Source organism: Muntiacus reevesi, chromosome 20 (genome assembly GCF_963930625.1).
Source record: "Muntiacus reevesi chromosome 20, mMunRee1.1, whole genome shotgun sequence".
In the NCBI taxonomy this organism is placed as follows: Eukaryota; Metazoa; Chordata; class Mammalia; order Artiodactyla; family Cervidae; genus Muntiacus; species Muntiacus reevesi.
Window position 1 is genome coordinate 32,167,144 of NC_089268.1, and position 17,785 is coordinate 32,184,928.

General features: G+C 37.4%; 1 protein-coding gene across 1 annotated transcript; it reads left to right on the forward strand.

Moving 5' to 3' along the window:
* Positions 1 to 10,401: 10,401 nt before the first annotated feature.
* LOC136151637 (olfactory receptor 2M3-like) lies at positions 10,402 to 11,399 on the forward strand. The gene has a single exon (XM_065912930.1). The coding sequence runs from the start codon at positions 10,402 to 10,404 to the stop codon at positions 11,338 to 11,340; it is 939 nt and encodes a 312-aa protein (XP_065769002.1). The 3' UTR covers positions 11,341 to 11,399.
* Positions 11,400 to 17,785: the final 6,386 nt, after the last annotated feature.

A 17,785-nucleotide genomic window follows, 5' to 3' on the forward strand; every position in this document is an offset into this window, starting at 1 on the left:
AGATGTTCAGGAGTCCTTACCGTGTGTACATATATTAAACCATCATCATGTATACTTTAAATACCTTACATTTTATTTGTCAATTACAACTCAATAAAGCCAGGGAAAAAGAATAAAGTGGATATTCATGTGACCCTTAGGCCTGCTGGTGACACTAGCCATTGGACCATTATTTGAATTCCAGGAATTTTTAAAAAATAGGATCCTGGGAATTTTTGATGTTAAGAGAGTGAATGGAAACCTGGAAGGGATTACTGTCTTTGCTGTAGCCTTTGGATTCTATTGGAGCCTCCCCACTGCATTACATACCAAGTGCGGGGAGGAGTAATAGCTTAAACTAAACATATGTGGGGCTAAAACTCAGAAACCAGCAAAACTGCCTAGGGGAGTAAGCTACACCCTCAAAAGGACAATTTTTGAACTTTAAATACCCAGTAAGTAGAATCCACATATGACTCCAGTTCTACCTTCTCCCACCTTGTCTTCTCATTTGTGGAAGATGGTAAAAATGATGGCATTGGTGTACCTCCCATTATAAAGTTTGCTCCAGTTTACATCTATTTGCTCTGTCACAGAATAGGTCCTAGCGTTTTAAGGGGTTCTCACTGTGGGAAAAGGAGAAGAGTTAAGACAGTTTGGGTTGTCTGAAGTTTGGATTGGTGAAAAGGGGAAGGGACAATGGTTAAAGTTTCAAGGCCTGTGGCCTTCATGCTTATTCCCCCCCACTTAAAGTGATGCTGGGCTGTGGTGAGAAATATTTCTGGAAAAAACTAGTCATATCCCTTACAAGTAAGTAGAGGAGGGATGGTGCCCCACTGTCTCTGGGGTAGCAGAAGGGAAAGGTGCTTCCCAGGACACACACGTGCCACTGGAGTTGAAATAGTTCACATTGCTTCCGGGATGACGGGGGTGGGGTGGATTTGTAACGCAACTGAAGCTTGCTTGTTTCACGCCCCGAACGTTAGCTTGTGTCCTTACTCTACCCAAATGGAGACTTGAACTTAAAAGTGAGGGAGCCTGCAAGGCTGTTAACCCTTGCAGAAAGAATCCTTTTCCACCCAGCAGAGGACACTAAAAATAGAGATATAGAGATCCTACTATCAGTAGTGACTGATTACATCAAATAACTGGTAATTAATGCAGAGAAGAGAAGGCTCGTGGAGTAGCTCCTGGTGTTTTATCTTTTATACCCACTTTCAAATTCTCTGCAACCCCCTTGGACCCGAGAATCTTGGTCTTGATTTTCTGGCTCGAAAAGTTGCATTAATACCCCTGAGAAAGCGAAGTCTTTTATACAGAATTCTAAGTGGACCTCCTCACTGTTGAATCCCACACCTCTTCTAAATGAGGAGTCTGTCTCCCAGGTGGAGAAGTTGGTGCTGCTTTGGAACACATGAGGACAGTTTGTTTGGGGGCAGTAGGGCCATATCGTGGTTTGCCAACAGGCTGTTTAAACCAGATCAGTTGTTCTGACTGGGCAGGGGCCTGATAAAGGAGTTGTATGGAACTGTCACTGCTGCCGTGACCTGGCTTCTCTGTCAATGTCATAAGCCCACACTCTCAGGCCTCATTCTCCATCCCTATTCAGCCACCACCACCATCCCCATAAGGTCGTCGACTACACGGAGAAAAACCTCCGGTAGTCAGAGCCCTCCTGACCACTTCAAATCTCTCTCTCCTGCCTTTCTTCTCCTGAAGCAATAAATATCCTGGCTCATTTAACATGCCAAGCGCATTCTCTCCAATAACCTCTGGAACCTTCCTTGTTTACCTCTCTCTGGATTTTTCACTTATTTCTTTCATTAACATTTTCCCCTCACATCATCAAAAAAATGCAGATGTCCTTTTATTCCCTGTCTTTTTTTTTTAAGTTTAGGTTGCCCTTAATATGCTAGTTTTTCTCTCCTTTTTCCCCCATTCCAGAATTCATCAGCTTAAAATCTATACTGCCTCCATTTCTAAGTATTCATTTCCCATCACTAGCCTCACTAGTATTTATTCTCTGATGATCAGAAGTGACTGTGGAAGATATCCATGGATAAAGCAGTCTACTGGGCAGGCACAATTTTGTGGAATGTGGGCCAATGATAACCAATATTTAAAGGGAAGTGCAGTTTTCAAATGGCCATTCTTTGTGTTCCATTGTGCAGCATGAAGTCTTTATACAGATCAGTTAAGAGTGAGGAAGTTTTTCCCAATATTCTTTCCCTGAGAACTGAGAGTCTCAATAGAGCATCTTTACTGAACATGGATACTTTATGCACCATTGAATCTGGTATCATAAAGCCCAGTTTCAGAGCAACTTGCTCAATAATCTAAATCAGCTACAAAGTAACTTCATGGACTTAGATGAAATGAAGTAGGTAGAATCTTGGTAAGCCTCCATGTATCCTTCATTTGTCATTTACAGGGAAGAGGTCTTCAACTGTTCTTACACATTGTGTTACTGGGGCTTCTGAGTGCTTATTTGACTCCTTGGGTTCTTCTCAGGGAAATGATATGCCTCCATGTTTCCTGGTGATCAGAGGAACTAACACATCTCCCCAAACTGCCCAATTGAGGATGAATATTAGGCATTTGAATCAGAACTTTTGAAGATTTCTATTAGGGTCAGGCAGGAAATTTTAGGGGGAGATGTACAAAGAAAGAACTAAGAATGTAATGACTGATGAGTGAGGGCCCAATATCTAAATCATTGCTATTAAAGGAAAAGAGACCAACAGTGATTGATGATGTCTATTTTAAGACAATGTGTGGCCATCTTGAACATTTAGAATATTCCCCAAGAAATAATAATTTAAAAAGAGGTACAAAAAGGAAAATCCCTCATCGTCTCAGCAGTCATCTCAAGCTCTATGCTGATGAGTTAGCAAATAATTCTGCTCCTTTTCTTAGCCATAGTAAAGTAAATTATCTCTGGCAGCATGCCTATGCATTATATGAAAGCTGTTTAATGAAGAACGAGCATGTTTGGGGTTTTTTAGTAGCTCAATCTAGAAATGTCAACTGACAAAGGAAATAGAATACTTGAGAAAAGATTATTAAACAGGTTTTGCTGTGGAATAGAGAACAAAATCCAAAGACCAAGATGACATTGTTAAATGGGAAAAATAGAGTCTTCACAGTAGAATCAACAGGGAAGATTTTGTAAATAGCAAGGCCTGACTTCTTCCAAAGAGACACTGATTCAATGAATCCAGAAAGGTCTGATCCTAGAAAACATTTTTTTGAATCTCCTCAAAAGACTGTAATAAGTATCTAAGGTTAAGAACCACTGACATACAGGCATGAGAAATTGTTAAGATTTTTAAAGTCAGACATTAGGTGAATATTTCAAGCAGTTTATATTATTAATGATGAAAGAAAGAGATCATTCTCCACTACCTGGTGTAAAAAACAATGCTTATGCTGGAAACCGGAATAATTACCTGGAAGACCTTGGAAAAAAATGAAGATAACTTCATCAATGTAATTAAAGGCAAGGGACAAAATCCCCGTGGACTAAGAAATTTAACTAGGGGAAAAAAAAAAAACTTAGAAATGTAAGCCTTTTTATTTATTCAGTCAGAGCTATTGTATCTTCTTGGGGATCACTAGAAGGTAAGATTGGAAAAAGAAGTTTAAATTACAAAATTTCTAACACCTTTTTGGTTTCAGTGAGGTAGAAATAGATGGAAACCTATACTATGTTAGATACTTTCAAATCAGTAGACATATTTTCTTCTTAACTTAGCCTACCTTAATTCATCCCATATTTAAAATTTAAATAATATTAGTCTTGGCTAGGCCTTGGGTTCTTTTTAAAGGATATGATGTATATAAGGCATTCTTGTTATCTAATGAACACTATTTTAAAACTCATTCAGAGAATCTCTTCATGGAACTATTTAATTAATTCAAGACATTTTCCCCTAAGAAAGGACATATTAAACCCCATGTAAAGTGCAGTTCTGTTTGATTAAAATAGTATTTAAAAATAATTTGAAAATAGTATTTTTAAAACTTAAGACATTTTGATGGCCTAAAACTAGTTTAGTTATACAAAATAATAGGATACAAATAAAGATGAAAATTAATATATTTTAATTTCATTATAATTAACACGAATTAATTTATGTTAACATCAAATAATTAACACAATGATTGAATTGTGTTCTTCAAAATTTATATATTGAAGTCCCAGTTCCTCAGAATGTGACCTTATTTGGAGATGTGGTCCTAACAAAGGTAATGTAGTTAAAATAAGGTCACTAGGGTGAGTGTTAATGGAAATGACTAGTATCCTTGTAAAAAGAGGAAATTAGGAAAAAAACACAAACACAGTGAGATTGCCATGTGAAGATGAAGGAATACGTCAGGGTTATTTTCTACAAGCCAGGGAAGAGCAGAGATTGTCAGCAACCACCAGAAGCGAGGTGAATGCCATGAAACTGACTCTTTTGCAGTCTTCAGAAGAATCAGTTTTGCTGACACCTGGATCTGACATGCCTAGCCTTCAGAACTGTGAGACAGTAAGTTTTGATTGTTTAATCCTCCTAGTTTTTGGTACTTTGTTACGGATGTGTAGCAAGCAAATACAATATGATTAAATTCCATAAATGTAATAATGGTAATGATTAAGATGGTCACCCTGAGAGATGATATTAGTCTCACTATAGAATTGTTTTTAGAGACAATTCCTTATAATAGTGCTGTCGGCAGTAGAGCAGTGATTCAACCACAGATCTGTGGGATCTTAAAGTCCCAGTTCAGCTCTCTGCTCTAAAAGCAGTAGAAGAGACCATATGACTGAGTGTAGTGAGTGGGGAGCATTGTCTATTAATGAAATAGACTTCATGAGGATGATGTAGTTGTTCTAGAGTTTGGAATGAACTGAAAACTTAGGGGCAACTTGGAGAACAAAGCTTATTCTTCATGAGCATAGTAACCTGAGCCAAAATCTCACATTGGAAATACTTGGGGATGAAAGAGTAGAATTCTCAGGGATTGTTTTTTTAAAATAGTATTTTAAAAAAAAAAAAAAAAAACAATGAGAATAAACTTCTTGAGATGGTGAAAGTAACCTCTTGCACAGTATCCTGAACCCCAAAAGAAAGAGTTGTCATTAGATTTTCTGTCAGTTTGGAACCTGTGGAGGTCTCTGATGAGGAGAGTGACATAACTCAATGATACTGAAAAAGGTGGGCTTCCTAGATGGCTCAGTGGGTAAAGAACCTGACTGCAGTGCAGAAGACCCAGGAGACTTGGGTTTGACCCCTGGGTCAGGGAGATCTCCTGGAGGGGGACATGGCAACCCACTCCCAGTATTCTTGCCTAGAGAATCCCATGGACAGAGGACCCTGGCAGGTTACCATCCATGAGGTCACTGAGAGTTGGATGTGACTGAGCATGGGAATTAAAGGATTTACTTTCTTGGAAATTTAATGTTGCTACTGGGAGAGGAAATTTTCAGACATAGCAGTCTGTCTTCCAACATGTACTATCTTTTCTCTGTGTGGAATACCATGAGAAGGTCATCGTTGAAGGCAGAAAAATGGACTACAGCAGTGGTTCTCAAACATTATGTGCTCAGTCGTGTCAGACTCTGCGACCCTATGGACTGTAGGTAGCCTGCCAGGCTCCTCTGTCCATGGGGATTCTCCAGGCAAGAATACTGGAGTGGGTTGCCATGTCCTTCTCCAGGGGATCTTCCCAACCCAGGGATCGAACCCAGGTCTCCCACATTGCAGGCGGATTCTTTACCGACTGAACCACCAGGGGTTAACCAGCATCCAAATCACCTGGAGGCTTATTGAAACATATTTCTGGTTCAGTAGGACTGGGGTGGTGCCTTGAAATGTAAATTTCCTGCAAGTTTCTAGGTGATGTTGATGCTAGTACTTGGTTGGGGGATCAAGTTGTGAGAGTCACCGCACTTAGTGAGGACTTTCTAACCATCTTAAGTCATTCTTACATGCCATGAAAATCCACCTGTACTGGGACAGGCTTTTTTATGCGTTCTGCCGGATGGTGTTGCTGGGTTATAACTAAGGGAAAATACAACTTACCCTTGGCACCCAAGGGGAATCAACCGCTTCTTACTTGGTATGCCCTGATCATGTTGTTTTTATCTGTGCTATCCATGTGGTCTCTCCTCTTCACAAGTATCTATATTTGCTCAAAATTTAAACTAATTTAGTCATCTTCTTCAGCAGAGGTTTTTCACTGTTCCTCCTACAGTTTTCTTTTTACATATATATGTATTTAATTTATATTTGGAAGCATCCTCCTCTTTTAAGTAAGAATACAGGTAAGTCAGTCTAATCTGTACTTTAAGGAAGTAATTAGGTATAGCCATGTAGTGTTTAATGATGCAGTGTTTGTAATGATCAATGACACTTGGGCCCTTAATTCAGGATTACATAGCAGAAAGCATTTTGTGAGCATCTGAAAGTGGATTTTATTTTGTGAGAAAGAAAGTAAACTACTTTTCAAAACATTGAACTAACATAATTTAAGATTATTGAGTGCACTACCCTGGATTGGGAAGATCCCCTGGAGAAGGAAATGGCAACCCACTCCAGTGTTCTTGCCTGGGAAATCCCATGGACAGAGAAGCCTGGCAGGCTGCAGTCCCTGGGGTCACAAAGAGTTGAACTCGACTGAGTGATTAACACACACCATAGAAAACCCTTTGTAATGCTATTTGTATCACTAAAGACAGTCTAGTATGTTCCTGAAAATTACTCAACAACAGTTTTTTGGGTTGCTGCAAGATGTAGTTTTTCAGGTGTGACCACAAAGAGTATGTTTTAATCTGCTTTTTTAAAGCTCCCAACAAATTTTAAAGATGAGTTTTTGATCACAAATTCTTTTATTTGTAAAGGATGAAGAAACACTATATGTTCCTAGGAATAGTGACACATATACAAACATGGGTTCATTCTTGAATTAAATTCTTGGCAGAGTTTGTTAAACAATGCCTTGGTATAATATTGAAAAACAATGCCAACTGCCTTTTTGCCATATTTTATGTTTTCAATACTGTTGCTTAAAATATATAATTACCAGTAATATGCTGGCTTGAACTAAGTACAAATTTTCTGTGGAAATTTAAATTTTATTTAGTTAATAGAGTACATCCTTAAACACTCTGAATGTTAAGTTGAAGTTTCTGGAGTTTGTGAAGTACAATAATGGCCACTAATATCTATGTGCAGGATGAGCTGGAAACTCAAGAATCTTCAAGAATAAAGATTATGTATGACAAAACCCACTGAAAAATAAAAAATTAAAAATTAAAAAAAAAGAATAAAGATTAATTAGCTTGTACAATAGCTATTAACATGTGATAATTAGGATTTGGATTATGACTATAAGAACAGATGCTTTTGTATGAATGAGAGAGCTGCTTTTTCTTGTTAATTAATTATTGTTTTGGCTGCGCTGGGTCTTAGTTGTGGCGTTCTGGATTGTTCATTGCAATGTCCTGGCTTCTCTCTAGTTGTGGCGCATGAACTCCAGAGCACGTAGGTTCAGTAGCCGCATCAGCCAGGGACAGGTGGGATCTTAGTTCCTGGACCAAGGGACAGAATTCATGGCCTCTGCATTGTGAGCGGGGAGTCTTAATCATTGACCCAATAGGGAAGTCACTGAGAGAGTAAGTTTAATAACAAATTTGTATGACTATGTGACTGATTCTTTGGGAATAAAAAAAAGAGAAAAACCTAAAATTGCTTTTTATGATTAGATGTACAGTTAAAGAATGAAGGAAGACTGTGGTTATAAATATTTTCAGAAAATAGAATAAAGAAATGGATAAGGACACTGGCAACAATGTATGTATGTCTCCCCCAGATGAGAACTTACATGTGCATATACCTTTGTATCCAAAGATACATATATAATAATTATAACAATGCAATTTGATAAATGATATTGTAGAACTGTGTTGAGAAAGTGCTAGGAGTTTTCCAGCCCAAAATACTAAGGAGTGTATGTAGCAATAAGCATCTAGAAAAATGGTATAGATGATCCTATTTGAAAAGCAAAAAAACAGACCCAGCTGCAGAGAACTAATGAGTGGATACAAAGGGAAAAGTAGGGTGAGAGGAACGGGGAGATTGGGGTTGACACATGTATACTATCGATACTATGTATAAAATTGATAACAAATGAGAACATACTGTATAACGCAGGAAACACTACTTAACTGAACGGGTGGTGAACCGAATGGGTAGGAAGTCAAAAAAGGAGGGCATATATGTCATGTCAGGCTGATTCATTTTCTTGTAAGGCAGAAATGAACACAACATTGTAAAGCAACTATACTCCAATAAAAACTAATTAAAAAGAAAAGAAAAAATAAGTGAGGACAATGATTAAGGAGGAAGAGATGATCAGCAAGCTAAATATTACAAGGAATACATGGAAGGATCAAAACACATGGATATCTGATGAACAAAACAAACCAGAAACTGAGGCAGTCCTGAATCATACTCAAAGATCCCCTGTGAAAAGACATTAACTGAAGATCTGTTTAAAGAACGCCATTCTAATCAGCCCCACCACCATTCTCTCCCACCCCTACTCATCATGCAGAGAAATTGGCAGCCAAGGGCATACCTGGAAGCCAAAAAATTAAACTGGTACTTCTCTCTAAGACAACAATCAAATTGACTCAGAAGATTAAGGCTTCTCCTCGGGTGTTGGCACTCCTACATAAAGCTCTCCTCGTTTAGGTGTACACCAAGTCCATCTTAACGGTTAACTCTCCATTAACAATGCTCACATCCAATTTTCTCATTTGTAGGCTCCACTTAACAAACCAGCTTTCACAATTCAGCTACCGCTTCAGGGTGAAGATTGTAGGAAATCAGTCCTATCTTTACAGAAAGAGAGTAATAGTGCATAGACTTAAAATTACAAGAGTTGTATTGGTGTTATACTATTTAAATTCATAGACAATCAGTACAATCTTTTGAAAAGATATTCCAGTAAATGTTGCAGCAGGGACAATATTTGCCCAATGGAAGGGATGGTGAAGTAATACAGTGAGACATAATAGATACTCATATTTCTGGCTGGACTTGAAATATCTGAAATGTTGAGGGGCCCACTTTAAGAAAAAAAGGATACACAGTGATGAATAAAGAGCGGCTAGGTCCTCGAACTGGACCTAAGCTGCAGTTAAATCCTCCTCTAGGTAGGGATGAAGAAACAAAGTAAAGTGAGAATAAAGGGTTTTAAAAATATCCTGCTTCTTCGCTTGAAAAATTTCTTGGGCTGGAGATGCACTAGAGAAGCCAGAGACATTTAGACCAGGACCAGTGAAAATTGGCTTCAGCAGCATTTGGGAGTAAAAGCACAAAACCCATCCAATCTTTAAACATGGTTGGGTTGAGTCAATGGTGGACAGCCTGAGAGAACACCTTCCCTTTAATGATGAAATAAATCATGTCACGAGGTTGCCTGGGTTCCTCTTCCTTGATGGTTCAACAACATAAAAAGCTGTCTCTGTTTACTTTGCTTTTGTCTAATCCTTTGTAAAATAGTTCCATTTTCCTCTAAACACAAGTTGGTCTTGGCTCACTCACACTGATAGACATATATCAAGACATTTCTTTCTTCCTTTTGTGTCATTAAATACTAATTAATGAAATTTAGCATAACCACAAGTTATGGAGTTTGGGTACCTTCATACACCTTCTTAAAGCTTCCTCATTTTTGTGAATGTGAAAGGAAATCTCAACATGCTACCTTTCTCAAATTGAGACATAAATGATAAATTTCCCCCCTCTCTCCACCTATATTATTGTTTTTCATAAATGATAACTTTTATTTTTTTACTGCTTCATTTACAACTAAGTCACCTAATCATGATGCATCAGCTACTTCAAATGATTTACCAATTATTCTACACTGGAGGTTCATCTTCTGTACAATTGTTTAACTAGCAGTCCTGTTTGATCTTTAAGTCTGGTGCACAAAGTTATATAAATGCAAATGTTGATATCTGTTAGAAGTAACAGATTATTAGTTGCCTTACTATATAGGCAATGGCATTCAAAATGCTTATTTCTTGAGGAGTCATACGCTCTGTCTGGATGCTGTGGTTTGCATTGATATCTTATTTAATAATTACAGCAACTCAATTAAGAAGTTATTTCTGCCTTGTAAAGGAAGTAAAATAAAGCACAGAGAAGTAACTCGTCAGAGGACATGTAGGTTGGCAGTGGTGGAGCTTGAGTGTGATTAATGCCACCTGATTGCAAAATCTCTGCTCATTCTTTTTCAAGCCTGACCATATCATGTATGTTGGTTTACCAGCGTACCACACATAGAGAGGATGATGAATAAATAATAACCCGGGTAGTCAACGTTTGTGACTTCTTCTGCTTCTCGATAAAGAAGACATTTATTATGCAGTGGGAGAATCAGACATTCAACCCTGACTTTATCTTGATGGGAATTTTTAGTTACACGCCCACTCACATCTTTCTCTTCTCTCTGGTCCTGGGCATCTTCACAATGGCGCTCTTGGCAAACACCCTCATGGTTCTCCTCATCTACCTGGACACACGACTCCACACCCCCATGTACTTCCTCCTCAGCCAGCTCTCCCTCATGGACCTCATGCTCATCTGCACCACTGTACCCAAGATGGCCCACAGCTACCTGTCTGGCAGGAAGTCCATTTCTGTAGCAGGATGTGAAGCCCAGATCTTTTTCTATGTGTCTCTCCTTGGTGCAGAGTGCTTCCTGTTGGCTGTCATGGCCTATGACCGCTATGCTGCCATTTGCTATCCTCTTCAGTATTTCAATCTCATGAACTGGAAACTCTGTGGACTCATGGCTGCCTCTTCATGGTTCCTTGGTGCCTTTGATGGCATAGTTGAGTTAGCTGCTACTTTGTCTTTCTCCTATTGTGGATCCCGAGAAATAGCTCAGTTCTTCTGTAATGTCCCAGCACTCCTACATCTCTCATGCACGGATACTTCCACATTCGAAACACTTATTTTCATCTGTTGTGTAGTAATGCTCCTCCTCCCTTTGTCACTCATCATCATCTCCTACACACGTGTAATTATCACCGTCATTCGCATGAGTTCTGGGGAGGGTCGGCACAAGGCTTTCACCACCTGTACTTCACATCTTATTGTTGTGGGGATGTATTATGGAGCAGCTATGTTCATATATATGAGACCCAATTCTAATCGTTCCCCAACCCAGGATAAAATGGTATCGACCTTCTACACCATCCTCACTCCCATGCTGAATCCCCTTATATACAGCCTTCGGAACAAAGATGTGGCCAAAGCATTCAGTAAGGTACTAGGGAAGGGGAAATCTAGAGAATAAATTGGATAATGGCTGCAGGGATTTTTTTCTTTCATAACTCCTGTCTCTCTCTTTCTGGCAAGTTCATTTATTTAAAAATAACAAGATTTAGCAGCAAATGCATAAATGTGTAATTTTTCTAAAATAGTCATCACAGTTGATAAACCCTGGGTACACATTTAGTTTACTGATATATTTTACATTCATTGAATATTCATTTTGGTTTTAAATATACTCAATGAAGTTCTTGAGAAGTGAATAATTAAGTCAATAAACAGATATACTCCTATTTATAGAACTAAATAATAAATGAAACTGTTTTAAATGCTTTCCTTTATTTTCACCAACCAGATTCTTATTGAAATTCTTAATCGATGAGTTATGTACTGAGTTAAATACCACACTTGTCTATTTCATTTTGTCATTAGTTCTTTCGTATAAGTACCACGTGCTAACCGATTGTGCCACTGGAGCTTCTGTCATTAGTTTTTTCAAAATATAGCCTAACCAGAGAGTCACGGATATTTGCTCATTTACCAAAAATCTTATTCTATAATAAATATTACTTATTTTGGCCAAAAAGTCATGGATATTTGTTCATTTACCAAAAATCTTATTCTATAATAAATACTACTTATTTTGGCCAAAAAGACTTTTTTCTTTTGTTTGACTTCTCTAATACACTCGGCAATTTGTATATCTGAAGATTTCTTATAGCGGAACCACTTATTTCCAGAGCTTTGACAGATGATGCAGTATCATCAACCTATATTTTATAGGGTTTTCCTTTTTTTTTTTGCTATCTTAAAAATCCACTATGGTATGATGATATCCCAGGGCTGTGAGTCTACCCAGAAGTTATGATCTATATCATATTTATGTACTGAAACATGACGGGAATATTGTTATTCTTCATATCAGAACATTACCCTTTGAATGGATGTAGAAATGTTTCCATGAATTTAGTAGTTATTGCAGTAATGGTGTAATAATATTATTGTCACAGAAGCTGCATAGTTTTTTCTTTGTTTTCCTGATGAACATGGATGGTAACTGAATGAAAATGTTGACTGGTCTCTCTGATAGCCTTGGTGGAAACCCCATCTCCCACTCTGAGACAATCTACATGATCTTCCCAAAGGAATATACGCAAATCCAGTAGAAACTCCTCATCTTGGGACAGGTAACAGCACTCAAAGTGAAACACTTTTGTGTCCATAGAAGACCAGATTTCTATAACATTGGTTCTACCTAGGAAATTGGATAAACCTTATAAAGACTGGGATTTCATTCATGGAACTTGCATATATTTCTTTAATCTACACCTGATAGTTGGAATTGCTATAAAAAGATATATTTAAAAATAAAACACTGATATTAATTTACTTTAAAAATAGGGGGAAAAAAAGTCATGGCTTCATTTACATGTGGGTGGAGTTGAGAGTATTATGATTAGATATGTACTCTTATTACAGCCCTTCGTTAACCACCTTAACATATGAAACTGACAAGTAAATGGAAAAGGGGACTGTTGAGTTTTCCAAGAATGTGATGAGTATTATTGAGAGTGGATCCTTACAGAAATGATGACACCTACATGAAATATTCTTATTTTTTAATTTTGAAAGATATAAATATTTCACAGTTCTTTCCCTAATATTTAAGGAATTGTAGAATTTTTTCCCAAGATACCAAAAAGGACAATGCCAAAATAGAATTCTTGACATGAGATCTTTTCTGATTGAGGCTATAAGATCACATGATCAAAATAAGTCTTTTAAACTTTCTTCTTACTTTCATCTGTTTCTCTTTTTTAATATATAACTTTCTGAGATATCATATATTATTAATGAAAAACATACTATAGTTTTAATTTTTTTTATATTGACTTCATGGCCTTTGCCTGAGAAAAAGTATCATAAATAATTAATTACTGCTTATATGTGAAGTGGCTACTACAACCTGTAAATTTTATTTATGTGAGCACAATGTTATCATACTCTTAATTTCTGAAAACCACAGAAATATTTGGACCTTGTATACATGTAAACAAAGGTTTAAATTAGGTATCAGTGAGATGCTAAAGCAGCTATGCATATTCAAATGGAAGTTGGCCTGGCTGCATATACTAAAGGCACTCAGTACTCTGCAAGAGTTATTGGAATCCATATCTTAAGAAGAATAAATGGAGAAGAGGGTGGTGGCACTATTTATTTCATATCTAATTTCACATAATGATAGCTAACATTGTTTGAGTGAAACTCTATCTGGTACATATTATAATGATGAGTGATGAGCTGAGTTGTACAAACTCACTGACCACCCTTCATGATGAGAAAAATGGACCCTAAGAAGGACTTCATTAAGCGCGTTTCTGGTCCACTAATCAGTTTCAGGACTTACTGCTTCATCTCTGTCATCAAAAAGAAACTGACTGACATCGCAGATTCTAATCATGCATCATGCTGAATCACCGTGAGAATTTCCCACCAAGCATACTGGAGCAGGCTGTCATGCTCAGTCGTCCTCTTGTGATCCCCCCAGGGGATCTTCCAGACCCAGAGATCCAACCCAGGTCTCCTGCGTCGCAGATTCGAAACGAACATTTATTTGTACCAAAAGGTACGGATACTCTGCTGGGTGCGGGCAGTGGAACCCATAAGGACTAAGCTGAGGGCCACCACTGTTCCCCTGAAAACTTATGTGAAGTCAAGCATCTGGATAGTTACAGACCCAGAAAGTATATATATCCAGGTTTCCAAGAAAAAGGATTAAACATGGGAGGATATTTGCCCCTAGAGTAGCTCAATCCCTACTTGCCTGCTTTTCTCTGTTCCACTCCCTGGGCAGGAGTGCTGGTACTAGTGGGTCACTAATAAGGACAAGTGCTGGGCTATGGTGAGACTACAGAGAACCTTAGTGTGAATGAGGAGAGGGCTAAACATCTGCTTTTCAGTAATTTTAGTGAGGGACAATAAATTCTGCCAGTAAACAGTTCTTCCTAGAGAGGATGTTAGGTGAACGGTTTAGACCAAGTGTGCCTCTAAATTTTCAGGGAAAATGTTTGCTTTCTCTCTCCTCCTCCTCTGTCTTATAGGGATTCCTCACCAGGAGAGGTAAGTGTACAGGGCTGAAGTTATCCATGAACAAAGGAAAGGGCAGAGAGACCCCTTGCCCAGCTATTATGTTATATGACAGTTTTTTCCTAGCATGCACTTTATTTATTTATTTTGTCTTTGAGAGTATTTATTTAATTTATTTTTTAAAAAGTTTTTCTATTTATTTTTATTAGTTGTAGGCTAATTACTTTACAATATTGTAGAGGTTTTTGCCATACATTGACATGAATCATCCATGGATTTACATGTGTTTCCTATCCTGATCCCCCCTCCCACCTCGCTCTCCATCCCATCCCTCTGGGTCTTCCCAGTGCACTTTAATCCAACTCCATGGCAATTAAATTGAGATGATGGAGGGGGCTCATATTATGAAAGCCATAAATGTGTATTTATTTCACAGTGGCTTCTGAAAAAATTTCTTCCAGGCTACTCTGATCTGAGGGTGGGTGGTGGTAGGCCCTTCCTGCACTGTTCACCTGTGATCTTGAGGGTTGGCATAAATACTGTCATCTCCACTGAGGTTAAACAAATATGCAAGTGTTAGAATTTTCAGAATCCATTAAGATAACTTTAAAGTGACTATTTCTTCACTATGACATAGTAAAGCTGAAAAAGACCTCTATATCCCATCACTAATCAGGTGTAGTTGTCGAGGTCCAGAGATATGAAATGGTTATCATCAAAGTCACAGATTTATGATGATTACATAAACATATCAAAGATAGGTTGAAAATTTAGGAAACTTACCACATCAGTATGCAAAGTTAGAGAGAATGTCAACACAGTCTAACATAGTTAAACTTGGTTGTTTCTATAGGGGTCACTTTTTTCTGATCCAATATAATATTGCTTAAAGATTCCTATTTGAACTTGTAAATTTACCTGTCTATTGAATGAGGTTGTGCAGAGTCATTTCCAGCTATATAGTTCATAATCAGATTTGTAACATATATGACAAATCTTGTAGGTTTCAAGATGTTTCCATATAATCTAAAATTTATTCTGAGTGTTCTGCTATTCTCTGATATCATTTGGAGTGGAACACCATTTCAGACAGGTGATCACTAGCAACTTCTGCTCTCTGCTTCAAGTTCAAGAGAGAGGTACTATTCTTAGGAAAAGAAATTATTCGGGGACTCACTAAATGAGGTGTCTTGTGGGGCCTGAAAAGTTTTAGTGAGCATGCAAAGTTGAAGACCCCAACTAAATAGTTATCTAATTGGAAAAGTATAAAGCCTTACGTGGTTCCTTGGACCGAAGAGCAAAGTGCCAACTAGTGAAAGGTAGAAGCTGTCCTGATTAGCAAACTCAAAAGGACAGAATTGTTTGGTTACTTTGGTGACATTTGACAGAGAAATAAATCTAAGGGTAATAAATACACTTGAGAAACCAGTTAGCATATAAACATCCCATGCTAATTAATATAATGGTAGAGCAAGTGCTAGGGCTGTTGTGACATAAATGTTGCCTTGTACTGTGTCACTGTGTAAAGTGAAAATCATATCACTACAAATTTACGTACATTTGTAATTGAAAGTGCTTTTTCCTTGTGAATCTAGAATATTTTACATAGAAAATAATAATCATCTTAATCACTAGACCATAAGAGATTATTTATTTCATCAACTGATTTTACATTAGACTTCTTTGAATGCACTGAGTCAGATAACAATATTTCTCTTTTTAAAAGCCAGTAATAGCAGCACTGTATAATTCTCAGTAACCAACTGAATCATCTAATCAAGCTTCATAACTCTCTAAATAACAAATTAGCAAATATCAATAAAACTGAAATATATTGTTATTCTTGGCATTAATTTATTATTTTAAAAAAGTGCTTTATTATTTTAAAATATTTTAATGAGGCATAGTACAAAAAAAATGATATAAGAAGTATGGATAGATTCCCATACGAGAGTTTATCTTAACCTGATGAATTTATTCCTTTTCCTGTTTTTAATGAAATGAGATTCCAGCTAGAGTTGATGTTCTTTGTGTAACTCCTCACCATCATACCATGCACCTCTTACATTTCCTGCCATAATCACAGACTTGAGTTTTTGATGAAAAAACTATAGTACCAGCAATGGTACTATATTTTGCTGAATGTGTATGTCTTCATAAAAATTACATAATATGATACAACAGATATTATACTCTACACATAATTCTTCAACTTGCATGTTTCACACATTATGTTTTCTAAATTTAGCTTACTTTGATATGTCGAGTCTATTCACATGAATTTTTAAATACTTATACAATATCCCACTGAATAAATATACCATCAACTTATTCATGCCTACTTCTACTGATGGATATTTGGGTTGCTATATGTTCTATGTCATTATAAAATAAAAATTACAATGAATTCAAAGACTCTCTGGTGTCCATTCTCGAAAAACTAGAAATAACAATAGGAGATAGTTCCATGCACAAATGAATCTACTGAGCAGGCATGATTTTATGGATAGTGGGACAGAGGATACCCAGTACTTAAAGGGTAACTCAGGTCACAGGGGCGTTTATTGTGTTCCATTGTGCAACATTAAGTCTCTACAAATCCAGTAAAGAGTAAGGAGCTTCTTTTCAAGTATTCTTCCCCTGGAAATGGAGAGAAGCTCCATAGAGCATCTCCATTTAACACAGACCCTGTATGCACCATTGGACCTGGTATCACAAAGCCCAGTGACAGAGCAAATTGCTCAATACTCTGAATCAGCTATGAAGTAACTTAATCAGGTTGGGGGGTGGGGAATAAAATAAGGTAGGTGGAATTTTGGTAAGCCTCCATCTATCCTTCATTTGTCACTTGTAGGGAGAGGCTCTCCAACTATCCTTACTCATAGTGTTACTTGGGCTTCTGGGTGTTTACTGGACTGCTCCCTCTATGGGTCCTTCTCAAAGAAATGAGACAACTCCACATTTCCTGGTGATTGGAGGGACTAACACATTTTCCCAAACTGTCCAATTGATGATAAGTCAGGCATTGGAACTTTTAAAGACTAGTGTCAAGCAGGAAATTTTAGGGAGGGTCATAAAGAAAGAGAAATAAGAACTACTGCCAAAAGGAAGTAGAGATCAATAGTGACTGGTGATGTCTATTTTAAGACAATGTGTGGTCATTCTTGATCATTTGAAATATTCCCTCAAAAAATAATAATGATAAAGTGGTACAAAAAGGGAAAATCCTTCATTATTTTGTAAATTATCTCAAGCTCTATGCTGATGGGTTAAGAAATAATTCTACTCCTTTTCTTAGCCATAATAAAGTAAAATATCTCTGGCAGCAAGCCTATGCATTATATGGATGCTGTTTAAAGAAGAATAAGCATGTTTTGGGCTTA

Coding starts and splice junctions, on each gene's coding strand:
- LOC136151637 (XM_065912930.1), top strand. CDS start 10,402: ATGCAGTGGGAGAATCAGACATTCAACCCTGACTTTATCTTGATGGGA.